The sequence below is a fragment of the Drosophila santomea genome, chromosome X (genome assembly GCF_016746245.2).
Source record: "Drosophila santomea strain STO CAGO 1482 chromosome X, Prin_Dsan_1.1, whole genome shotgun sequence".
NCBI classification, from domain to species: domain Eukaryota; kingdom Metazoa; phylum Arthropoda; class Insecta; order Diptera; family Drosophilidae; genus Drosophila; species Drosophila santomea.
In genome coordinates, this window is record NC_053021.2 from 9,192,969 (window position 1) to 9,219,683 (window position 26,715).

A 26,715-nucleotide genomic window follows, 5' to 3' on the forward strand; every position below is an offset into this window, starting at 1 on the left:
ACTAGCACAACTACTTGTATGTAAATTACTTAAAGTCTTAATCCATTGAAATTTACAGGACGATTTGAATTGAAAGTTCACATAGGTGCGACAACTACTGTTGTAATCGAGGCCTACTTAAAAATAATCCCCAGCAATTGCGGATATTTTTAAGCCAGGACCTCGTTGTTTTCATCCTTCATTTTTTCTTTTTTTTTGGGCTTAGCCCATAGTTGGCAACACTGTTGGCAGTGAGTTGAAAGGTTCATTTGCAGTTGCAAAAGTCCAGAGGGCGTGGCCCCCCAGGGGCCCCAATCCAAAACCGATGTTCATGCGGTCCAACTGCGTGGCATATCAACTCGCTGGCATTATATTCCGGTTCAGTTTGTGAATAGCTTGCAGGGCGATTTTAATTGCCACGCCCACCGACATATTTGGCCCGTTCCATGATATTGGGGCTGCAAAGATACTCGTACACAGGGATTACAATCAGCATGAAAATCAAGCGTCAAAAAGTTCTTACCACCACGTAATCCGCAGCAGTTTTTCATCTTCAGCGGCGGCATGCGAGTGCATGTGCCACGCCCACATCACACATCGCCCCCTTGGCCTTGGCAGTGCCAGATGCGCTGGAGGAGCAGGAGTCGGAACAGAAGCTACAGCCGGAGCTATGGCATCATGGCATCATGGCATCAGCAGCAGCAGCAGCATTAGCCCAGCACGTTCAACTTTCCAGTGGCACGCGAAACCGCACAAAATGTCGCCTCCCCACTTGCGAACCTCTTACTTCATCACACCCAGTCGCACTCGCGGGGTAAGCACCACCTCGCACCACTTGCACCACCCACTTTTCAGCCCAGTCATGCTCTGCGAATTTTTCGCACATTTCTACCCCTTTCTTTTTCATATGATACCATAGGGTGTGCTGGGGCATATGCAGCAGTATCTAGTCTATGTGATCTTCGGATCTGCAGCAGCTATGTTCTTAACTTTTGGGATGGTAATTCTATTGGCTTTCATAAACAAATTGACTCTTGGTCTGTGACGAAACAGAACTTGACACCTTATTTATTTGAATATATGCCAGTGCAAAGTTGTTTTATCCAAAACCTAAATTTTTATTTAGAGAATATAGCTATAAAATACACACCCTTTCAATTGCAGTGCATTTCGTTACTATTGTCATTTTGTGCAATCTTTTGACGATTTTCTGCAGCAATATCTGTTTCAAAATCAAATGAAGCCATTCCATAGTTTAATGGCAGATCGTAAACAAAAAAGGAATCGCAGTGCTGGGTATTTTATGTGTGGCAAACTCTTTTACGCCTCTCACCATTTTATTTTCTTGATTTCTTTTTTTTTTTTTCTGCGGTGTGTGCACTGGCTTCGCTCGCTATATTTTTCAGCATATAAATTTTCGTTCAAGCTGAAAAGTTTCGCATACTCCTGTCACGTAACGCGCAGTGGGGTTCGGCGGTCCTCGGGGGGAGGGGAGGGGGGAAGGACACGGGCTGGTGGTGCTGGGTGGTGCTCAGTGGTGCTCAGTGGGTGAATTGTGTGGATAGCGAGGCTGTCAGCGGCGTGGGTCGCGTGCTGAGCTCAGGTCATGCCATGGAGTCCGGAGTCCGGAGTCCGTAGTCTGGAGTCCAAGTCGCTAATTTATGGCCTGACATTAGAATGCAATCATATTCACTTAAAAAAGTGCATAACTTTTAGCTCCTGCCGTTTACTGCCCGACTTACTGTTGTCATCGCCGTTGTACTCGCTGCAACAGCATTCGCCAACATTACTACTGCCATTACATTACACCCCTTTCCTCTTTTTTCCCCGCTGCACTTTGCGGTGCAAATAACTTTTATTGCACTTGAGCTTAATTGCTGTACAAATTGCTGCTAATCGCGCGTGTGTTGCGTGCGTGGCGAGTTAAAGGTTGCTGGCGAGGCAAGGCTTTTCCGTTTCCGTTGCGCCACCTAACGTGCAGCGTTGCCACCTGGTCAAGAACGTGATGCGGGACTGTACCAAAGTCAATTTTTGTGATTAATGGAGAAATGAGATATGTGGTAATTTATATTAATTGTACTAATAATATTTCTTAAGGCAGGTAAACACTTTGCGTAATTTCCACATAGCCCACTTAACTGGGCCATGAAAAGAAATCAGCAAAAGTGGCGAGTAAAAGGGGGAGAAAGTCAAATAAATAAATCTCATCATAAGCATGCATATGCAAATGAATAATATCTAAGCCCAAAAGTGTAAGCCGTCGGCAGCGGCTCCACTGACCCGTAACATGTGTCGCCCGTCCCAAAGGACACGCCCACTTGCCCACGCCCTTCCAAGCCCATCTGGATGGGATGTGTGTGCTGGTTGGTTGCTGGGTTGCTGGGTTGGTGGGCTGTCCTGGTGTAACATAAGCCGCAAAAAGATTTTCGACAACGGGCGACGGGCAAAATGTGAAAACCAAAGAATTATTGCCTTGTCGCCTGTCCCTGACCTGACCCTCTACCGCTCCACATCGCCACATCGCTACATCTCCACATCGCCACATCTCCGCATGGCCAGCTTGGCGTAATCTTTGTGGCGTCATCGTATCCCCAGGCTGCCAGTTTAAAATTTTAGCAGCCCACATCGAGTGAAGGCAGCCTGGATTTTTCCAAGCCAACCGAACAAATTTTATTTTGGATATATTTGGCATTTTTATCTGAAAATGAACGTCTTTTTAGCACAGATATGAGTATTTTAATAAAATTACTAAGTTTATTGCGAACAAATATATTTTCGCAAATAATTATTATGATTATTGATATAAGTTCTATAAACTTTATAATATGCAGTTGTAGTGATCATTTGAATTATGTAAAGGTGCGAAACTGAAACTGTGAGGGTTTCTGGCTTATAAGTTGAATATTAAATATATTATCCTCCCAGACGATTTAACGATTTCCGCCCCTTTACGCCGCTCTCCCCGCTCTTTTCTCATTATTGTTTGCTGTTGATGATGTTGTTCTTCCTTTCATATATGTGTGTGCAAGTGTGTGTGTGTGTGTGTACGTGTGTGTGAGGTGTTTGGTTAGGCACATAATTAATACGAAATTTGATTGCCTCAGCCGCGTTGGGACCGGAAGTAGACGAAGAAGGGCCAGCAGCACCGGATGCGGGTAAACTCTGTCCCGCTCTCTCTTTCTCTTTCGCCCCATTTGTGTTTCTGTGTGTGTGTGTGTGTGTGTGTGTGCTTTTGTGTGTGGGCGGGACAGGCGACGATGTGTGTACGTGTATAAGTGAAAGTCAAATTAAAGTAAACTCGACTTGGCAACCAGCCACCCACCGCTGCGGTTTGCCGCTTAAACGCTTGTGGTTTAATTAATCGACTCATAGCTGCATGTACAGCCCCAAACTGCCACGCCCTTTTCGAGTGACTTCCTGTCACTGCGGTTTTTGCACAAAAAAAAAAGGAAAAAAAAGAAAAAAAAAAAAAGAAAAAAAAAACGAAAAATAAGAAAACAAGAAAAATACGGCGGAAACACAGCCCGCCCGTTTTGCGTCTGTCTGTTGAGGCTTTTTAATAACTTGGCCAAGGCATGTTCTTCTGTTCTTCATGCGTCTGAAACGGGGTAGATAAAAAACTTGAACTTTGCGACCAGCTCGCTGGCTGCTTATGGCCAAAAATAAATCAAGCACCAAACTACTTTGGCCCGGAATGATTAATTAACTGCATTTTGTGCTCGACCACGTCCGTTGGCCCCAATCCATTCCCCCCGCAGCCCCTGTAACCCCAGCCCTTGACCACAGTGGAACTTCGCTATCTAACGCTAGCTATTTCTTGTTTGCCAAGCGAAATCGGGGTACTAATAATTCATCTGAATGCTAGGCTATATTATCGATACCTTTTAGTGGTTTTTGGCAGAGAGTCGCTCACTGGCGAGGTCCCACTGTGTCGCACAACTACACACATAACTGCCAATGGTCTGTGGGCGCCACTTCAGACGCTCAAGTTAAGATATTATTAATGTGCTTGTTAGCATTGGCTGCTGTAACTGCTCCGCCGTCCGAGTGGCATGAATTATGTGCTCTTTTTGCGCCCGCTGCCATCACAATTAACCGTAAGTGATGAGGCGGAGCACTGGTTGGGATCGGAGGTCCGCAGGACATGAGTCCTCCAACTTTGGCGACGGGATAATGCCATTTCGTAGCAGTAATAATCTTGCATTGTTCAAGTGCCCGGCTGCTGTCAGTTGACTTTGAAATGCGCCAGGACTTTGGCAAACAAGTGATGGAAGGGCTTTTGCCATGTCGATGTAAGATGTGTAATACTAAGCCTTCAGCCGGCAATTATCGCATTGTTATCCTACGCTAGATTAAATGCACTTAGGCAACTATGTATGCCTGCTCTTGGCTGCACTGTAACAAAAAGTGCCAATTACAATAATCACAGAAGTAGCTGCACTTCATACGAATAAGTCTTTTACGGAACTTACTCTGTTGCCAGTTTAAGTCGCTAGCCAAGTTAAGTTCAAGTGGTGCTATTCAACGAGGTTATCAGCTCAAAACAGTATGATATCATTATGTGTTTCTTGGCTCAACCTTGCGCACTTTTTTGTACGCTGCCATTTTTCCATAGATTAATCAGAACGACAATTGAATAATTCGAGCCGAACAAAATGCCCGATAGTTGGCCATTGTTCCAGAGAAATCCAATTAGTGCCGGCTGCCAAGGATGACCGAAGATATATCCGACTATCTATATGTACTTATGTGCATAGTACACCACCACCATCATAGACCTCCGCCCCGCGGGATAATAAGCAGCTTAAGTTGCCGCAGTCCGGCTGCGAGCTGTGAGCTGCGGAGTCCTTAGTTCGTATGCCGGATATAAGAAATGTAGGGATGGGAAAACTTGTTAACGCCAAAATCGAAGCTGGAAAAGCTGGGAAAGCTGGTAAAAACCAAGAGAAGGAGCGACTGAGCAGCGAGCATTATACAGATTGAATTGAGACGTTGGGCGATGGAGATTTCCCCCAGGTATCCAGGAGCATATAGTTCCATCTTGTATAGTTGTATAGATGGAAGGTGGAAAATGGAAAATGGCAGATGGCAGTTGGCAGTTGGGAGATGGGAGTTGGCTCTGCCATTGTGTAAGCCAAAAATGGCAGCACTCGATATGATAATGATACAATTTCGATGAGGCTTAACAGGGGGATTAGGCAACGGAACGGGATGCGACTACGATGATGGCAACTAATTGGCCATGGGCTCGTTCATCTGGCTCTCGTATCCCAGTCACCATTCACCATCGAGTCTCTCCACCAAAGGGGTGGCAATCAACCATAATGCCAGTCCGTTGCAAGTGACAATTTATTAATAAACAGCAGAAACATGAACGAGAACGTCGAAGGACTGAGAACGACGAAGGACTAAGGAAGCAGGAGTGTGCGGGGACGGGACGACTGTCAATTACCAGTCGGGGCTATAAATTGCATGTCAGTTGCTCAGAGCCCAACTTCCATGGCATCCAAACCCATTCCCTTACCAATTGCTTACCGGAATCGAAGGGAGTGCGCTGCGTTTAATGGGCCCGATAAATTCCACAGGCTGTCAGGGGGCCAAGGGGATTGGATTTGGTATTGGGCTGTGAATGGAGGAGGGAGGACATGGACATGGACATGGAGTTGGGTTGGGTTGGAGCCTAAAACCCAACCGAATCTCAGGCCAGAAAAGATGATGAAGAGAAGCAAGTTAACTAAACTAACGATCCCATGATCCTCATTGTTATTATTATTAAGGCATCTTATCAGCTTTAATTTCCAAAGGACAATGCCCTGCAATCGATGAGCTCAAGTGAATTAGATATGCTTATTGTGCTTAGAATAAGCCAACAGCTAAGCAGCCCAGGGCAATACGGGAAGTAGTCAATCAATTTGCGGAAATTGACTGACGCTGAGCCCAGTGTGACCAGGCCACTCAATGCAGCAGCCAGCGTGGCCAGCTGTGGCTGTGGCTGTGGCTGCAAACACAATCAGATCCCAAGCGCCAAATGCGAAATCAAATTAAGCAAAGTGCGCAAACATTGATAAGGCAGCCCGGGCAGATTGAGGACTTGGACTTGGACTTGGATCCTTGTGGCCTCCAACAGCAGCCGCCACATTTCGATCCGAGTGCAGACGGCCAACTTGCAGGACGAAGAAAAGTCAGGACTAGGTGGGCGCAGTGGGGTGCAGCGGGGGGGGGCGGGGCGTGGCAAAAGGGAAGAGGGAGTGGCAGTGCCACAACCGCAACCGACAAAGGGAAAGTGGCGAGGCGAACGGGTTCTTTGGGTTGTCAACTGTAAAGTAGGGTAGATTACACTGCTTTGAATGATGCCACCAGCCAAGGAGCGAAGATTCCGGAAAATGACAACCGGAATGAGGCGAAAAAGGCGGACATGACTCGACCCTGGTGATGCCCATTAGATACCCTTTGTAGGTGTAGAGTAGTGTCAAATGATATAACACATTACTTGATCTCACATTACTTTCTTGAAAGTCTAAGTATATCGAGATAATTGCAAATATTCTAATAAATCATTGAAATTCTGGTATACCCGATGGAAATTTCATATAGGTGCACCAAGGAAAACCAACAGAAAACGGAAACACTCGAATGGGATGGCTGAGCGGAAAGTGCAAAGGGGAAGGCGGCGCAAGAATGGCAAGACATCGTCCTTTCCTTTTCCATAGACAAAACCAAAGGACAACGCACAACTAGCTGCAACAAAAAAGAAGTAGAATGAATTGGTGTCTGAATTTTTGAATCGAATCGAATCGAATTCTTTAATACTCTTGCCAGCAAAATTTAAATCATATCGTAAGCGAATTGGGTTTTATCTTCTTTATATTTTATATTTTTAAAGTGTTAATCGATCTAATTTAATTTTTTTTATAAATTTTCCAAATTTGTAGGTCATTGGGGTATGGAGTAGTCTTTGGACAGGATACGTTTTGCACTGGCCCAGTAACTCGAGTAATTGGTAGCACAACCGCCCCCGTACCCCCGCACCCCCGCTCCATCCTTCCCCACCCCCCCGTGCCACACCCCCTGACAGCTCGTCGTCATTGCCATTGCTCATCTTCAGCGCTGTGTGGCCCGCAAATGTGTCTTTGTCAGTGCGTCAGTGGAGCGTGCCGCGTTGCAGTGCGCCAGGAGGTCACCAGAAAGAGGAGGTCACCACCCCTGCACCCACCAAACCCAGGCCAGAAGTCACCATCACCATCTCCACATCTATGTGTGTGGAACGCAAATGCTTTGGCATATCAAAAGTGAAACTTTGACATATAATTTCTCGCATGGATTTTCACTTTGACGGCATAAACGACGACAATGGCACATGCCTTTTGCTGTGCGAACCCCATGGCGAAATGGAAGAGGAGACAGGCTCGGATACTCGAATGTACGTATCGAGTTCCAGATCCAGATCCCGGATCCGGCCTAAAAACTTGCCGGTGTTGGGGAGCGAAGATGTCGTAAGATTTTGCTGGCAAAACGCCTCAGGAGCGATACCATCATCGACATCATCATTTCAAACGGTGGATGGCATTCGAATTGATGGGCAGCCAGCCAGGTGGCAATCTGTGCAGCAGGACGTGGAATGGATAGGGATAAGTGGGCCAGTGATGGGTTATTCAGCGACTAGCACTGCAAGCCCTCATTTCTTCTCATTTCTCTGCCCAAATGCACTTGTGTTGCACTTACTTGGGGCAAAGTGGTCTGTCGAGAACCCTCTATTGTATGATGTTTGTGGAAAGTAATCACAAACCTCGGGCTAAAGGCTACCAAACATTTCATTAGCTTAAGAATCTTTCATTTATTTTAAATGCGTAATGTTGTAACAATTATTGCTATTGTTCCTCCATATCTTTAGCGGACATCTCTAGTGGATCATTATAAACTTTTTATTGTAAATCGTTATCTAGATGAGCTCTTCTTGCTTATCCACATGCACTTTCCAAGGCTCTTCAGGCTCTTTATAAAAGTCACTTTTCAAATACCTTTTCTCCTTCTCTACCTAAGCCTTCTTAGTTTTCTCGAACTTTTGCTTAATTATCTCCTTAGTCGTTTGTTTAGTGCTTCTCTTGGTCAATTCGTTTTCCTCCTCAGAAGATGAGACTTCAAAGCTGTATATATTCTATCGCTTTATTGGTTAACTTCAGGCTAACTTCAGTGTTGTTCAGCGATAGGTATTTGTTGGGTCGTGGCTAACTTAGGTGTTGTAAACGATAAGTATTGTTGGGTAGTGGCTAACATCAGTGTTGTGAAACGATAAGTATTGTTGGCTTGTGGCTAACTTCAGTGCTGCAAATCGATAGGTATACCTAGTAGCTACCTGTGTAACACAATAATTTTAAAAACACACCTAAAAACACTTTTTCCCCTCTCTAATTAGCATTTAAATACTAAATAGAACCGACTGAAATCCAATAACTAAAACACGTATATCATGTCACGTGAGTCTCTATCTGCCAGAGTTGCACAATAACCAATTCTCTTTATCCCTCGTTACTTTCTCCATGTGCCTTCAGTCCTTTCTCCATTCACATTTCTCCTTCTGCCTTTGTTTTCGATTGCTGTCTCTGCTCGGAATGAGTTCGTTGGTTTTTGTATGGAAATTTAGAAATTATGTTTTCTTGTCTTTTAATTAATAATCTCAAGGGTGTGTTGGCCTGTTCTGGCCATGGCTTATGTCTGAAGACGACGGAGTTTTGTTGGATTTGCGACGGGTTTCGCAATGCGACGGGTTTGGGGCAATGTGAGTGCCGGAGCAACGGGGCGTATGAGTAACATGTGAAAGCAATATATGTTGGTCTGGGCGTCGACTCAGCAGGCAGCAGGCTGGCAGCTGGTGTAACTCAAATTGTAGATGGTGTTGATGCCCCCGCCTCCGCTTCACTCCCCGCGCCTTTCCTCCCCGGCATTTTCACCGCCTTTCTCGCTTTTCCGGAGTAACTTTTATGGCCTGTGTGCGGATGTTGGTGTTGGTGTCTGTGCATTTGTGTATTTGTGTATTTGTGTATTTGTGTGCGAGTGTGGCTTGACAATGTGATTTACATTTAATTAAAATCGTATTTACTCGTTAGATAAACAAACACAGGACTGGGGCACCCGCTCTGCGCCGCTCTGTCGCATCATTAGGCACTCGGAGCGCACGAATTGGCAAGTGGCATTGGGAAATGGGAAAATCCTCGGTGGAAGAAAGTGGGTGGCGCTTGGGAAATTCGGCTGGAAGCCAAGTCTCAGGTGTTGGCCTGCCACTTGGATGTCAGCCTTGTGTTGACGTTGACAGGGCGACATGTCAAAAATAACTCGGTGCCATCGATCGCCGAAGGCGCTCCAAATATAAACCACTCCATCTTATGGCCGAGAACGCAATAAGACAGCGGGGAAATGGAAAATGGAAAATGGAAAATGTTGAGAAGCCGCAACAAAAAGCCCAAATATTACCAATAACGGAACTTGAAGGTAATGGAAATATTATATATATTTATAGATCACGAATTTAAACTTAAATACAATTATTGTTATGCCAAAGCATGTAAGGTTTGCATAGAAGCCATATAAATATCTTTGAGTTTTGCCCACATTTATTGCCCACAAAGCTCCTCTTTCGTTCGTTTATGGCAGATAGCAATTGTAAAAACATATAGTTAGTTGAAACCTATTGTTATTGCTGGTCATTCGAGACGAAACCAAATTGTCAATCGATGCTGACTTGGACATTAATTGCAGGAAGTGCTCTGTGCAGCTTTGGCCTTTTAAAGAAACCTCCAATCATGTTGCATTCAACAGCACAAGTTGTCCTCTCTTTTTGCCACACCACACCATGACCACTCCAATCCACCCGCTCCAATCCCATTCCCATTCCCATCTCCATCCCGATTCATTGCCCATTCTTTTCCGCCTCTTGTTTTGACTTGATGACCAAGTTAAACAAACACACGCCACACAAACATGACCCGGCGCTTCGGCAATCGGAATGGGATTCAAACTGGGATTGGGACTCGGACTAGGAGTGCGGTAGTGGGCATGGCCATGGGAATGGCTGCTGCAGCCGTGTCCAATTTGCATGGCCATTGTGAGCTGGACAGGAAGTGGGGGGAGGGAATCCGGCGCCTTCTCCGGAATTCCCAGTCATGCCCTGCACTTCATGGGGCAAGTGGGTGGGTGGGGCAGTGGGTCAGAAGTGGGTCAGAAGTGGGCGGCCAGCGTGGGCAGCACATTTCCGGCATTTATCAATGGTAATTTCTCGTGTCAGCTTTGAAATAATTTCAGTTGACGGAAACGAGACTATTCAAGTGTGATCAAATGCACACAAAAATTATGCCACAATTACCATTCGGTTCTATAGAAAGCCATTGTGTATGTTTATAAATTCTGCTGATAAGTTTGCGGTTTCCCTTGGTCAATATTCAATTAAATTGATCTACACATGTGCTCAGCAATACATTTTTTCTATATTTATAGCATATTCGGGGATAGTTTAAAAAGGTAATAAATGTCAAAATAGTTTGTGCAACGCAAAGCGTTCTTTGTGACCAGATTTTTAATCAGCTTCAGAATTATGATACTAATTTATACAAAATATAGTTGATATTTTATGAAGTTCAGGCGAACTTAAAAAGCGTTATAAATAAATTGAGCTAATCAAGGCATTATTTATATTTAAACAATAATGTTGAATAACCCCTCTAGAACATAAATATTCATGAGTATTTGTAGTGACCAAACCGAACTCAACTTCTTGTTGCCTAATCGATTTTCCCCCCGCTTCTGCCTGATTTTCCTGCACTTTGACTCCCATTTTTGGGGGGGTTGGGGGCGGAAAAGGGGGCGTGATAAGGGGCAGCTTGTAAAACAATGACAAGGACAAATTCGTGCGATAGGCAAACAGTATGGAAGGCACTGTGTTGGCACGGGGTTTTCTTTATTTTTTGGGAAAGGGGCTCGAAGTGTCAATACAAATATAAATCAATGTTCGGGAAAGGCATGAGAAGCTTGGAAAAGCAGGCAGGAAAAGCAGAGAAGCTGGGAAAAAGGTAACATGCCTAAGCAGTTGTTGCTTCTGCTTTTGTCCTCTTTTTGCTGGCAATCAATTTTAACAAGCACCCAGTTTTCCGAGATCTGCTCTGCTGCTCGGCTTACTGGGCATCTTGCTCCTAATTGGTTGGCAGTTATAGAATACGTAAAACATGCGACACAATTCAAGTCAATGGAACTCTACGGGAATTCTACCTTTTCAGAAATTAACGAAAGAAGATGAAAATACGGCAGAGATTTTCATTAGTGGCAAACGCAGAGTGGTACAAAAAAAAACCTTTTTAGAATTTCATTTAATTTGCAGTTCCGCAGATAGTTTATCTTTCGCTCACTATCGCCGGCTCTTTCTGTGCCGTGTGAGTCGTGTAATTAGTGCAAGCGAGAGGGCGACAGAGTTCGAGAGAGAGGGACACTTATTTTTTGCCCCATTTTTTGCAGCGCACAGTTCCTTATACTTTTGTTTTTGTTTCGCTAGAATTTGTTCAATTTAATGTAACATGAAGGAAAAGGCACAAAAACCAGAAACTGGAAGGCGAACTGGGGGGCGAAAAGGGGGGTGGGCGTGGGAAACAGGCGGAAGCACAACATGGAAAACTGAAAAGTTTGCGGTGACGCCGGAAAATTCCATCAAAACTGTGGGGAACGGCCTTAAAGTGACTTTAAGGGCTTCCCAATTATTTGGAAGCTCATGAAAATGTAAGAAAAATTTGCTTTGATTGCATTGGATCACTAAAAGCTAAAAGCTTGGTAAACTAATATTATTTTATTTTTTTATATTTAATAAAGTAATTTTTTATTAATATATTACTCAAAGACAAGCAAGTTAGATAAATTTCAAGCGATAAGGAATAATGCCTTGATCAGTGTGGAAATTTAACAGGATATCAACCACGTACAGCTGGCGATCAGCGGATATTCCATCGCCTTCGCCTTCATCTTCAAGCTCTTCCGATTCGCCAGATCCTCCAGATCCTCCAGATTCTCCACATCCTCCGGATCCGTCAGGTTCTCCAGTTGCCTCAGCTGTTTCGGTTTCTCCGGATCCTTCAGACCCGCCCGCTGTTTCAGTATCTCCTGAACGTTCAGTTCCTCCTGTTTCCTCAGCGGCTTTGGTGGAAGTTTCGCCTGGTCCATCGGCTTCTCCAGTTTCTCCGGAATCCCCCTTTGCCACATCCTTTCCACCGGAATCAGCCATTATAAACTTCTGCAATACCCGCTTTTTCTGGGCCTGCATGGCACGCCACTCGTCAAGAGTGTATTGTTCCGGCTCCTCCACTGGATCGTTGTTATCAGCGCAACTCGATACCTTTGGTAACTTCATCTCGAAGGCAAAGGCGTGCGAATTGGTTTTCTGGCGCAAGTCAATCTCCTGCTGCAGGGATCCCCAGTTGTGGGCACCGGCTCCATTGCGTTTGTCCACCGCCTTGACGCCAGTGCGATTCGATCCTGATCGGCGATCAAAGAGTCGGTCACCAGGACGATTGCGTCCGGTTTTGCGAAGTATGTTCTTTTGTATCGGTTCGAATTCTGACCGTTCGGCTACCTTGATGTCCTTCACTCGGTCCTTTTTGGGAGCAGCCAATGCAATGGTCGAACTGAACTTGTTCTCCACCTTCGGCTGGAATAGACGTGTTGCCTTCTGCGGCTTTGGCGGCATCTTCCTGAGAACGGCCACCATTGGTGGCTTCTTTGCCGACTCCTTCATCTTGCGATCCTTGGTGTGGCTTACGGACGCGTTCATACCCTCGTCGAAGGTGCAACGATTGTCGTGGCACGTATTCATATTTGATACAAATTTGAGTAAATATCAGATATATAATATAGAATAAAATCGGAGCTCTGCGGGCGAACGAGAATCGGGCTGAACTGAATGACAATCAGTAGTAAGTGGGACAGCCAAACACCCGGGCAACTAAGTTTTCTCAAAATATGTTTAATATTGAATTTGCTATTTGTACAGAAATTACGATGGCATTACAAATTGTATGTGCATTTTAAAACTATATTACAGAATTATGGTTGAAAATAATATCTAAATAATATCCTGTTTTTGTTTATTGGCAAATAATTACTGAGTGATTTTATGTACAAGTACATCAGCATTTTTATTCATTCCCATAAAAAGTTAATCAAGCTGTTTCGTAATAAAATATTTGTCTTTTTCATAACATTAAATTATGTGTCTCGTGCCCGCAACCCCCCTCATTTATTTCGAAAAGCCATATAAGATTGCCATGGACTCGGGTTGCTAGGATATTCACTTAAGCGTTCAGTTTTCGGGCATTATTATTTATAAGTTGATTCGCTCTGCGAGTGCTTCGTTTTACCCACTTTGTTCATTTGTTCATTTCATTTGGCCTCCCGTTCCTGTGGCTCCCTTGTGTCTCTGTCTGCAGCTGTGGAGCTGTGGAGGGGCCAAAAGTCCAGTGGTGGTCCAGTGGTCCAGTGTTCCAGTGGTCCATGGTCTTGGCCATCAAGTTCTGTGTTTTGTCATAAGTCATGTGTCTGCTCGTCCGTGTTGTGCTTGTTTCCACTTTTGCAGCACAAAGTTGTGTACTTATGAAAATTAGTTTCTGCTACTCCGCTACTATTTTTCATAATTAAAGTGCAAATAAAAAACTAAACTGGCGAACAAACAATTGCAATTAACTCTTGTTGTTGCTGGCACACCTCCCCCGCCCCCGCCCCCTGTTGATGTAGTTATTCGCATTTATTTGCGAGATTCGTGTTATTCTACCCTCCCATTTTTGCTTTTTCTCTTCTTTTTCATTTTTTTTTTATTATATTCGCCTCTGCCGCTGCTGTGCAAAAACATAATTCACTTTTTATTATCTCATATTTTATAGAAAGTTCCAGGAAAATATGGGTGGGTGTATATCAGCCATATATATGTACATATATAGACATATACTGGGGTGTACATATATAAAATGCAGCGGCTGTAAGCCTCTCTGTGTGTCGTTTAATTCATTTAGTTTATGCTTTTAGCGCATTATTTGCTTAACTGCAGTTTGCAGTTTGCATGTGTGCTTAAGTGTGCGTGTGTGTGCGTGAGCATATATGTAGGTATGGGTATACCCAGTCGGAAAAGAAGTGTTACAGAGTGCTTCTTTTTCCACAGAACAGCATGTAAACTACTCTTTTTCACAATTAGAAGAATAGAAGTCTTTGTATAGAACTCTACTTTTATGAAATATTAGCATTTTTAATTATATATTTATTTAGAATGTCCTCGTATTAAAATGTGAATAATTCTTTGGGAACACTTTCTTTAAGAATAAAAGAAGAATGATGGAATGTGGTCGGGAGTATCTCCCATTCCGACTGCGTAATTGCAGCACACACTCGCACACACACACTCGCACACATACACACGCCCTGGATTTTGCAATTACTCCGCTTGACAAACAACAACAACAACAACAGCAAGGAGAGAAATTAATCAAAATATGAACAATTCAAGCCACTCCCCTGAAAAACCACTACCCCCCAACACCCCGAAAAATACCAACACCACGGCAGTGGAAAACCGCAGATGCTGCCATTGACAACGCATCACTGCATTTTGCATTTTGCATTTTGCATTTCGCAACTCGCATTTTGCATTTCGCATTCCAGGCCATCCTTTCGCCTGTTTGCCAAATATCAGCAAATTTTGCGTTTAAGCCAAGTGCAAACATTTTAGCAAACGGCGAGCAAACAAAAGACGCCTTTCCATTCAATCGATTGCCTCTAATGAAAGCCACTCAACAACACTCACTAGTCGCTCGAAAAACAAAATCAGCAGCTAAAATCAACAGGACACGACATTTTTAAGTATTTTGGCATCTAGTGTGCATTTTGTTTTAATTAAAAATTAAGCCGCAATTTGAAATTCGAGCGGTGAAACGGGTTTTGGTTTTCACTTATCCATACACACTTATTTTGCATATGCTTTTGGCACAAACTTTGAACGTAAATGCAAAACATTAACAAATAAATGAAAACGCCATAACTGTTTTAATATTTTGCGTGCATTTTGTTTTTAATGGAAAATGAAAACGGCGGAGAATAACTGAAATTTGTGCAAACTTTTTTGTTTATTTCAGACATAATTAAAAGTTTTGAAATTAAATGCTCCGTGTTGCCTAATTTACTATTTTGTACTATTTATTATTTGTTTGTTCATTCCATTCAAAAGTTGGTGTACGGATTATTTAATTTTTAGAATACATAAACATATATACTTGATATACCCATGTATTGAGTAATACAACTTGTAATACAGAACGATATTACTTTTCTGCCAGTTATTTTCCGCATATGAAGGCAACTTTTTGTTGAAAGAAAAAGTTGAAAGTGATGGTGTAGCAAGTTTATTCTTATTCTGCAAGCGATAAAAATTAAAGCACAGGCAAGTAACAATCGTAATTGTTACAGCTGCTCGGGCAACTTTTTGTGGGCTTCTATTTTGCTATTTTATTTTAATTTTTATTGAGCGTCTGGCTTCGTACTCCTAAACGTATACGCACTTTCTTTTATGAGCCATTCCGGCTGTGCGTGTGTGTGTGTGTGGGTGAGTGGGTGTGTGTGTGAGTGGGTGTGTGTGTGAGTGGGTGTGTGTATGAGTGTGTATATGTTGTTCCTTTTTTTGTCCTGAGCTGAGTGGCTTTCATTTATGCCCTGCTAGGTCCAAAGCCAAATTTCGCCTTTTTCTTCTACTTTGCTTTTCGATTTGCCATTTCGAATTCACTTCATTGAATTGTTAATTTTATCGCTCACTGGAGAACATACACACACACACACACACACACACTGGCATTGCATAACTTTGATTTTCCTCCTCGTTCTTTATTGTGATTGCCCCTCTGCCAGTGGCTTGTATTTGTGGTTATTGCACAGTCAGTTGAGGCCCTTTGCCTCCACGACTCAAATCATTCCATACCCGCATCTCCGTATCATTTGCTCATATTAAATTTTATTGCTCGCGGTATTCCCTCATAAACATTTTGTCTTCCATCCACCCTCGCAAGCACGAGTTTAATCAAATGGCGGCGAGGTGAGCGCGTAATGTTTGCGGAAGGACGAGAAGGAGCTACCTTCACACGGCTTACTTGTATATTGGCATGGTCTGGTTTTGGGCTTATTGCTCGGGCTGCTGGCATCGAACTGGCCAGCAATTTGCGGCGATATTACACACAAGTGTGCTGCGATTGGCAGGACACAAAGTGGGCTGCCGGCCAGTCATCCTGACCACGGACGACACTGTCCTCTTCGAGGCGGCGAAGAAGCTGCACCGGTACTCCCAAAATATACCCTACAGCTCAGTAAACTATCTATTATGCTAATAAATCTTGGAATCCTATTTTAAGCAATAAATTGAATGGCATATATACTACTATGTATGAAATGTTTTTTAACTAGCTAAGAAAATCATTCAACTTATTTTTAAGGCTGTACAAGTTATGTATAGTTAGTTACTCAATAATTTTAATTATTTTATATTATAAAATATAAAAGTTAAATAGTCTGAAAGAGTTACATATTCAAGATAAAGTCGACCACCCCCATTGGTACCCTCTGCTTTTGGCAGCCAGTGAAGTTTTCAGGCTTGGCTCAAAGGATAAAATTTGCATTTTTTGCAGTAAATTCAATATTTTCCTTTATGATTTTCCACCGCTGCCTGCTGCTGCTGTCGTTTTCCCGCATTCCCGCTGACTGTTTTTGCGGAACGAAGCATCCCCATCATCATCATCATCTTTTGGCCATATTTCCTTTCCGCTTACACCCACTCCATCCGCTCCGTTTGAGCCAGAATCTGAATTCTTTGCTGCCAGCTTTTAGATTGCGCCATCGTTTCATGTGCAGAGTTGTAGGTTCTGCATGTGATATTAAGCCGGGACCAAGTCGAAGACAAACAGCGTCTGGCTACGGGACACGGGAAACACAGGGAACAGGAGGAGTTGGGTGGGTGGGTGGTGATTGGGCGGACAAGGACGAGGCAGGACGCGACTGTCATTTGCCTGATAGACGAAAGTGGAGGCCGCGTCCTTTGGCAGGCGATCCATTCCTCTTTCCTCTCTCCCTCCGCATCTGCTTGCAACATCAACGGTACGAGCATATCCCTTCTGACTTCAGATTTTCCTCGTAGGGATAACGTTTTTGGGGGCTGTTGTTTTGGGTGGCTTGAGGCGGGAGGATGGAGAATGGGTCCTTTGGTGAAGGGGAAATGTCCTTGGCTTCAAGTGCTTGTGCCTGATTTCGGAAATTGGTTTGCATTAGAAATCACTTAAGCGCATAAAGTGGTCGTGAGTTATTGCCGCAGGATGTGCACCAGGACATCCAGCATATGTGCTCCTGCGCTTCTCGTCCCTTCGATTCCTTCGATTCACTTAGTCCTGTTCTTCCTGGCTGCCACATTTTTTTGGTTTGTACTTTTGCCTGAACGTTCAAATTAATTAGAACAAGCTAAGTCCTTGTGGTCGCTAGCCTGGCTGTTCCTACTGCACAGTTATCATACTCACGTATTTGTTAAAAAAAATTATAGAAATTAATAGTAACAAAACAATACAAGACTGCATTGATTCACTTAAAAAGAAACAAGAAGAAAAACATACGAAACAAACGAATTTTCATTACCAATTTTGACATATCCTTTTTATTTTTATATTTCCCACATGCTAACAAAACTTTTAGCCAATAAAAATGAATAAAGTTTTGCTTTTTTTATCACGGCAAATTTTTCTGTGTGTACTTCTCTGTTATTGCCACCTTTTTATTTTCTTCTGTCTCGTCGTCATCTCATTTCAGTAATTAAGACATTTTGCTTCATGAACTTCAAAGAAAACATAACTTGCACGCTCCACTGGCTCGCCAGTTGGATGTTGCCTTCGGTCGGCGGAGTTGCAGTGGTGCGGTGGTGCGGTGGTGTGGTGGTGTGGTGGTGTGGTGGTGTGGTGGTGCGAGGTGGCACATTGCAGCCGGTGTTGGATGCCAGAGGGCTAGGTGGTAGCGGGTGGTGGCAGTGAGCAAAGGCCTTGCAACTTTTTGCCGCACAGTGCAGCACAATGTGCCCGGCTTAGAGATGTTGCTCATTGCGACTTCCGTTTAAACGCCCCCCCCCTCCCCGCCACCAACTTGCATCCTCCTCTTCCTGCTGGGTTGCTAATTTCCTTCATTAAGCAGCTCAAGCATTTAATGGCAACAGAGGACTAAATTGTTGCTCGAGGTAGCATGGCAACAGCGACAGGCCGCACCAACAACAATATCGACAGACTAACTAGAACAACAACTATGGCGGACAATAAAGAACCCCAGACGAAAAGTACCACCAATAAGTGGCAGTTGCATAACATCGAACGCTGGGATCTGCAAGTACCGTTCCTAACGTAACCCCATCAACGGGGGTCGAATAACAACTGGATTCTTTTTTCTCAAAAATTTTAACAAAATAAATTGATCTAACAAATCAGATATGTATTTTCAATCGGCGTTACATAACTTCGAAATTTGCGAAAAATGTTCAAAAATTAGCATATCAATGTATGTACATGGATCGATAGGGAATTTTGTAACGAATTCAACGAGATATGGCATTCCACTTTTGGACAACTATTTTTGTTGCTATCGAAAAAAAACGTATTATTTTTTATCAAAAAATCGAAAAACAACATTTTGTAAAAAAATCGAATATTTTCAATGGGCGTTTTCGCCATAACTTGACCAAAAATGGGCGCACAGCTAAAATAAAGATCGATAGGGAATTTTGTAACGAATTCAACGAGATATGGCATTCCACTTTTGGACAACTATTTTTGTTGCTATCGAAAAAAAAGTATTATTTTTTATCAAAAAATCGAAAAACAACATTTTGTAAAAAAATCGAATATTTTCAATCGGCGTTTTCGCCATAACTTGACCAAAAATGGGCGCACAGCTAAAATAAAGACAGTTTTGTGCTGCTATTAAACATAGCTAACTATGTGTATCACTACTTTTTTGATTTTCGCAAAAAGAAAATTTAACAAATTTTCGCATTTATGATAAGGGGCACCATCATCAAAATTTGCGAAAAATGGCCAAAAATTAGCATATCAATGTATGTACATGGATCGATAGGGAATTTTGTAACGAATTCAACGAGATATGGCATTCTACTTTTGGACAACTATTTTTGTTGCTATCGAAAAAAAACGTATTATTTTTTACCAAAAAAACTTTTCACCCCGCAGTTCATTACTTTGCCTCTTTAATTGCTGGCTTTTTGAATGCACCTCCACTTTTAGTCATTAATTTGTGACTGCATAAGTATGCAATAATATTACTAGATAATTGCGCTGAATAATTTCCGTATTAGTTTGCAGTGCGACAATAATTTAATTCAAATACATCTAGATGTGTATATAAGCAATCTCTTATACGCTGAATTTATTATTTCAATGATGATTCATGTGTGGGCCAAACATTTATTTGCAGCCGCCAGAAGTTTTTCGCCATCAAATTAAATGGAAATGTTCGCAGTCCAAAAGTTCTGCCTCTTCAGTTGGGGCAAACTTTCCATTGTGGCTCAATCTGATAGATTACGCATACGCCACGTTGTCGCTGCCTGGTAAAATTTAACGAGCAAGAAAAACACTCAATGCGAGACCGAGAGTCTCCAGCCTCCCAGGATCAGTAAACCGGAGCTTAAGCCAAAAACCGAACCAAACTCAGATGGCTCAGGTGATGGGGCAAGGGGCTCGGCCACGCCCCCAACCATCGCCCACGCCACGCCACGCCCGCTGATTTATAATTTAATTTGTGTGTTGGCGGAAAAAGTTGGTGAAACCCTCTCGGCTCTGCGGCTCACAACTTGAAACTCAAATAGAGCAAGGCGAAGCTTCCAGTTTTGCAGGCTCTCCGGTTTTCCAGTTGCCAGTTGCCAGTTGCCCAGAATCCCGGCCAGCGTTCAGCGCTCAACAGCCAACTTTGTCCATTAAAACAAACTTTTTCAGGCAGGTGGAGCGCATCGATGGATTCCACCTCCTTGTACCAACTCCATCGCCAGCTTCAGCTGCAAAACCATTCCCGAAAAATGTGAAGCCCCCAAGTTGACTGCAACAAGGTAACCAAAAACTGATACGCCGAGTGCAGGCAACCAATTTTGTAATGTGAATTTAATGTCAGTTTTGCGACAGGTGCGTTGAGTGGCAGGAAAATGGGGGGTCCTTTTCTGAAAAGCTCTCAACTCTTTCCATCCCCTCTTTTCAACTCTTTTCCCCTCTGCGAAGCGGGCTTAATGCATTGCATTTGCAGTTATTGGCAAACTTTGCTGTGGTCAGATGAGCGGGCAGGTGGAATACTCGTACATACTCGAACATACATATATAGATGCATCTGGCTGTCGGGAATCTGGGGAAATCTGGGGAATCGGCGGCGTCGCTGGTGTGGAATAGAGATCCATTTTCATCCTCTTTTTGGGTCACATTTGATTGGCACTGGCCTTGCGGCTGATTAATTATGGAGCATCCTTTTGCGGCCAAAACGGAATCGTAAAAGAGGATGTCCTAATTTCTTTCTGCAATTTGTATTTTTCGTTTTTGATAATCAATCAACGGAAATCAACGCTTGTAGCCACGAATTCATACATTTAATGTAATTTACTTACATTAAAAAAAGCAAATCCAAATTAATGGGTAAATGTAAAGCCATTTATATATATTTTTATACAAAATACTAATACTTTAAGCCAGTACATTGTATGATTATATATGTTTGTCAGATGATTTATGTTCGCAGTGCCATTATAAATTTACGTTATTTTGGCATGACATACTTTTCCGCAATTGCCGTATTTTGGTTTTTATTTTTTTTTTGTTATTTTCTTTTTGTAATTTATGCTCTTGACAAAATTTCGTTGATTGATTTAAAGACCCCGCATTTTTTGCCATCAGTCATTTGCCATGCATACATATTGTATGTGTGACGAAAATGCTTTGTTGACAAATAATTCTCACGCAATTTAATGAAAATTAATGACTTGTACTTTTGAGTGATTATTGTGGGTAGCTTACGTTTGGGATCGGACTGTCGCCTTGTCACCGGGCCTCTCCTGCTCCTCGTCGTCCCCTCCACTCCACTCCACTCCACATCACTCCAGTCCCAGCCCCTATATGTGCATATGTGCGGAATCCTCTCCAGATCCAGCTCCCTTTATGGGCGCTCGGTTCCGCGCTGTTTGCCTCTGGCATCGCTGCACTTTCATTGCGTTAATATTGAAATTGGGTTAATGAGTTTTTGTTTATGGCGCGGGTACACAGCCGCAGCCACAGCCTCACCTTTATTCCAATCTCCACCTGCCCGTCCCCTTCATCCCGTTCTGTGGAAAACTGATGGCATCCGCATCCTCATCCGCATCCGCATCCTCATCCTCATCCCCAACCTCATCCGCCTCCACAGCCACATGCCAGTCCAACTCATCCACTCAGCTCACTTGGCGGGTTTAATGCAAATTTGCCGAAGCCTGGGCGTCAGAGCGGTGGGCGTGGCACATGGGCGGCGCTGAAAAAAGTTATCATTATCTTATATAGCCAGCTCGTTTTTATATCGATAGGTTTACCCGTGTAATATATAGCCAACTACCCAGGGCTAGTAAATAAGGTTAAGTATTAATAAAATATTGATTTCATGCTATAGAAATATTATCTAAAAGCATACACCTAATGAATAACTCACTTAATATTGAGTAAAACATTAAATTTGCATAGGTTAAATGCTTTAAATGCATCGCCAATCGATTTAAACATATTTCAGATTATTCAATTTAGATAATCTATACATAATGTGCAATTTCACTTTAATTATCCACCCACGAGTATAAATTGCGTATGCAGTGGCGATTAAGAATCTACCATTAATTGTAAATATATATAAATAAAAAGTATAGTTTGTTTTAATTTTATTTTACAATTATAAAACTTAAATGTACTTCAGGTAGTAAGTAAAAATTTACTTAAATGTACTTCAGGTAGTAAGTAAAAATGTGAGAAAATTAAATAAAACCATCTGAAGGTTTTCCTTCTCGATTGCCCGGCTATGATGATGGAAATGAGTTTCCAACGACGACGATAATGATGTGAATGCTCCTTTTGAGCTGGGAAAACTACGTGATGATGGTCTCCGAAGGTTTAATTTTAATTAAAGTGCAACTGGCGGCATTTCGCCAGGCAGGCGGTGCAAATGCAATTGCAATTGCAACGGATACAACAACAAAACAACAAAAAAATATTGATTGTGCAACGGCAACCGCAAAGTGCCAGAAATCCATTTCAGTAATCAAAATATTGGCTCAAATTAAATTCAAATTGTTGGAAAAATATCGCCAAATCGAAATTCATCTTTGGCAAAGGATGCAAAGAACGCAGCTTGTCTGCCTTTATGGATACGATTTTACAAACATGTTTGGCTATGGTTGTATATACATATATATATATGTATATGGTTATGGCTATGAATGTATGCCAATAAATTCCACTTGTCGTGTTAATTATGCATTTTATGCATACCACGCCCAGTTTTGCCACAAAGGCGGTTCTCCCAACGTACTTATTAGGGCGCTTTTTGCATTGAAATACAAACGATGTTGCTTCTGCACAGAGAGAAATACAAATGCAAAAATACAAAATAAATTGGCCTATGGCAAATATGGCCAAAGGTAAGCTCTAAGAAATAAAAGACATTTCACTGTGCAAACTTATTATTGCACACTTTTAAACACGTTTAGTGCCTAATATTTATGTTGTATTACAAATACGTATATATAGCACTGGCTGCATTTTCGTCCGGTGTAATTGTGTAATTGATGTTTTGTTGGAGTTTTTTTTTTTTTTGCCATGTCCTGGATTCCCGTTGCGCTGCCGCTTGGCATACTTTCGGGCTCATGTCGGCCAATAAATTATGCGAAATAATTTGAAGTTGTTAATGGCCTGCGTTGTCGTTGCTCTGAAGCCAACTGAACCGAACTGAACAGAACTGAACCGAACTGAACTGAACAGAACTGAAACAAGCTGAAACGAGCTGAGCTGAGCCGCTGCACACTCACAGCAGTTGCTGTCGCCATTATGATTTAGTTGCCATTTGGCTAGTGGCACACCTAGCACCTCCGCCATATACACTGTAGTATAGTAGTACATATAGTAGTGGCCCATCGGATGGGATCGCCTGTTGTGGATGCTTATGGCTGCGCCGGCCGGGGAATTGTCTCGGAATTCAATTTGTTTTCGGGATTTCAGCGCAAAGTTAATTACCCGGCAAAAAACTAGGCGAGTCCCCAGCGGCGTTGATCGCATAAATATGCTGGGAAAATCAATCATGAAGGATAATTGAAAAAGACCCCAAAACAGCAGCTTTGGGCTATGATTTGTGGATTTAATTAAGCTGGAGAATAGCACTTTGTTGGCCTAGAAATTTGTACAACATTCAATTTACTCGCCAAATATTATGCATCGCAATACTTTACCGGCACTTGGCAGTATTTATACTTAGCCCATTAAAAGATTAATTGAATAATGTATAAAGTTAAGTTTATAATGCAAATCGAAAGGAAACAACTAATAAAATATTTAGTATTTGAAGGTTTAACAGCTTGGGACGAGCAAAGTATCCAACTGAATTCTCCCACGATTGCCAATAAGATTCTTTGGGGACCTTACATTTTCCCCAGCCGAAAACAAAGTTGCCCGATTTCCCGGTTCTGGAAATGCAAGTTTTCCACTGCACTTTGTTGCGCTTTTCATCAGCTGTGGCCGTCTCACTTTCACTTAAAACTTTCTTATTGCATACTTTTATTATACGTTTATTATTTTGGTTGTTTGGGGTCGAAGCATATTTCATTTACTGCTCGCTGGTACTTGGCGAATTTCCCCTCATGGAATTTTCCCGCTTTGCACTTTGTAGTTTCTCGATTTATATATATTTTGGCACTTTTGCCTGACGCATTGACCTAATTCAATTTCACGCTGCGCCACACACAAAACACAGGGATCAGGGTAGTGAAAAATAGAGCAAAATAATAGTTAGGCGAATAAAAGGCACTAGAAGAAAAGAAATGAAACGAAACGAAAAGAAAAGAAAAGCCGGCGGAGAGAAAAGGAAAATCAACTTAACTCAACTCGAAAAAGAGGGTGGGGGAAAAGGCGGTGGGCCATGTACTCGTACAATCAAAATTGCCGAGAAGAAAGGCGGGGGGAGAAATGGGAAAACGGGGAGACAGGGAAAACAGGGAAAAGCGGCAGCGACAAGCTGGTCTAAATTATGAAATACACTCGCTGGCAAAGAAAAGCGCAATTGCAAGGGAAAAGCGATGGGCGGGTTGGTGATTCTGGGGAAAACTTTGAAAGTCTTTGCTGGGCTGCAGATTTTTCTATTAACTGGCACTGCAGCAACACAAACAACAACAACAGGAATAACAACAACAACAACAATAGCAGGCAACTAATGCAATAATAAAGGAAATTTCCAAAAGAAAAGGCAGCGACGAGAAGAGAATAGAGAGCGGAGAATAGAAATTTCACTCGCTGGCTGGAGTTGCTCTTCCGCTTTCCCGCTTTTCCTGCCCCAATTGACTTGGCGACACATTAGACTGCACTGTGCGAAATTTTGGGTGCACTCAGCACAATATTACGAATGTGAATAGCGTTTTTTGTTTTAGAAATATATAACCGTAATCCTTAATATCCGAAAGGTGTAATTTAAGTGCAATAATGGCGAAAGCAATAAATATTGAAAATTAAATTACGAGTACCCTAATTTCTGTGAGTGCATCGAACCCCTTCCATTAAGTCCTGGTGCCGAGCCAATTATTAATCATAAAAGACAAGCGGCAAACTCTTTGTCAGCCCAAAATGGAAAAGGTGGTGTGTGGAATGGGTACTGTAGGTACAGTAAGTACATGGGGACACGAACTCATTTCCGGCTCATTATGACATCGGCAGCAATAAAGCTAACGTTTTAAGCGCTCTAATTAGGTTTCGCCCGCCACCTCGTCCTTTTGTCCATTGCTTCATTGGTCCATTGCTCCATTGGTCGTTTGATAATGGCTAGCAATTCTGATTTGATAATCCGGCAGCGATGCAGCGGCAATTGAATGACAACATTTATTCCCCTGGTCAAGGAGCCAGTCACCAATTTAAGTCACGAAGCCTTGCGCTGTTTAATCAAACTAATTAGGCACCCCTTTTTGCACCCCTCATTTTCAGCGCTTCTGCGACTAATTATGATGCCTGGTTATGACGTCAAAGCCGAAGTAATGCTGTCAGTTGCCTGGTTTTGTCTCAGCCCGCAATTGATTAATGCGCAATTATTCGCAGAGGCTTAAAATACATTTTCCAATTACAATTAGTGGCCGAAAAAGGGGTGGTTACCCGATGGAATTGGGTTTAGTCAATGGCACGTGAACATAAATATATAATTTAATAAATAAATAAAGTGTGGAACATACCTGGTCAGGTCCATGATGCACTGCATCCAGAATGACGACGAGGTGCCCACATGGCCTCTGGAACCACTATCACACACACCGACACACTTTTACTAACACATCATAACTTCCGGTCAACAGATTTGCGAGCTGTCAGAGCGGCTATGCCATGAGGATTGAGTCAGAACTGATTGGGAATTGTAAGTGTTGGTGGACGAAATTGATTTTACATTACATGAATTATGTAAATTAAGTATATTACAATGTATGAAAAATAACTTTTGATATGTTTAATGTTTTGCGTTGAATGTAACCCATGTTTCAATGTTGCAAATTCATTGTTACACATTCAATGTTACACATTCAATGTTGCAAATTCAATGTTGCAAATTTAATGTTGCAAGTTTAATGTAGCAAATTCAATGTTGCAAATTCAATGTTGTAAGTTTAATGTTGCAAGTTTAATGTTGCAAATTCAATGTTGCAAGTTTAATGTTGCAAATTCAATGTTTCATGTTCAATGTCACCTGTTAAATAAGTATTGAAGTTAATTTTTACATATTTACTTTATTATTATTTACTTTAAAATTTATTTACTTTATATATTTTATATATTTACATGCTCTATGATTATATCTCTGTACTGTAAAGTTTATAATACAATTTATTCTTTCAAGTACATTTCGTGGGTCAATGTTTTGTGTCTTGTGACTCAAGAGTGGCTGCCAATAAAGTAATACCGAAGGCCGGGAGGCGATTGAAACCGAAACCAAACTACTTGAGCGTGGAAATTGAAATAAATGTGCTTTTAATTATGCCTCTAGTGACAGCCACATCTCCGTCAATCAATTAGAGGTTGTCAGCCCGTTACCAAGTTGCCCAGTTGCCCAGTTGCCCAGTCCTTTAGCATTTTGGCCACCATCGCAGAAGTAGAGGGGCCACGCGAAAGAGACGGCGAGTAAATAGAAGGGAGATAGAACGAGCGGCGGCTATGGGAGAGTGCTACAGTTTAAGCGAAACGAAACGAAATGAAATGAAATAAAATCAAAAAGTTTCTTGTTGAAAATGGCCGCATAACTGAAAGTAAATTTACCCAGCAAACGAAACGAAATTGTTGCAAAAATATTTGAGCTGCATAAGCCCCAGATGGGGGGCGGCAATATAGTGGGTGGCCGAGGGGCGTGGCAGCAGCTGTCACGCCCAGCTCCTTTATAGTATATGTGTATGTGTTCTGTGTCTGT

The 26,715-nt window shown here is 42.4% G+C and overlaps 1 protein-coding gene and 1 long non-coding RNA gene across 4 annotated transcripts; both read right to left on the reverse strand.

Annotated features, from left to right (window-relative positions):
• On the reverse strand, nucleotides 1-25,606 carry LOC120456625. Of its 3 annotated transcripts, XR_005616851.2 has the most exons (5): nucleotides 25,496-25,606; nucleotides 21,336-21,558; nucleotides 21,072-21,255; nucleotides 503-1,992; nucleotides 1-437 (listed from the first exon to the last, which is right to left on the reverse strand). It is a non-coding gene; the product is annotated as an uncharacterized LOC120456625 (long non-coding RNA). The 3 variants fall into 3 exon arrangements; XR_005616852.1 differs by lacking the exons at nucleotides 1-437; nucleotides 503-1,992 and adding an exon at nucleotides 16,570-17,522; XR_005616853.2 differs by lacking the exons at nucleotides 1-437; nucleotides 503-1,992 and adding an exon at nucleotides 19,425-20,575.
• On the reverse strand, nucleotides 11,849-12,922 carry LOC120456623 (protein SPT2 homolog). The gene has a single exon (XM_039643546.2). The coding sequence runs from the start codon at nucleotides 12,821-12,823 to the stop codon at nucleotides 11,864-11,866; it is 960 nt and encodes a 319-aa protein (XP_039499480.1). The 5' UTR covers nucleotides 12,824-12,922; the 3' UTR covers nucleotides 11,849-11,863.
• Nucleotides 25,607-26,715: the final 1,109 nt, after the last annotated feature.

What these genes read in the sequence shown, in the direction of transcription:
- LOC120456623 (XM_039643546.2), bottom strand. Translation starts at nt 12,823, where the DNA reads ATGAATACGTGCCACGACAATCGTTGCACCTTCGACGAGGGTATGAAC.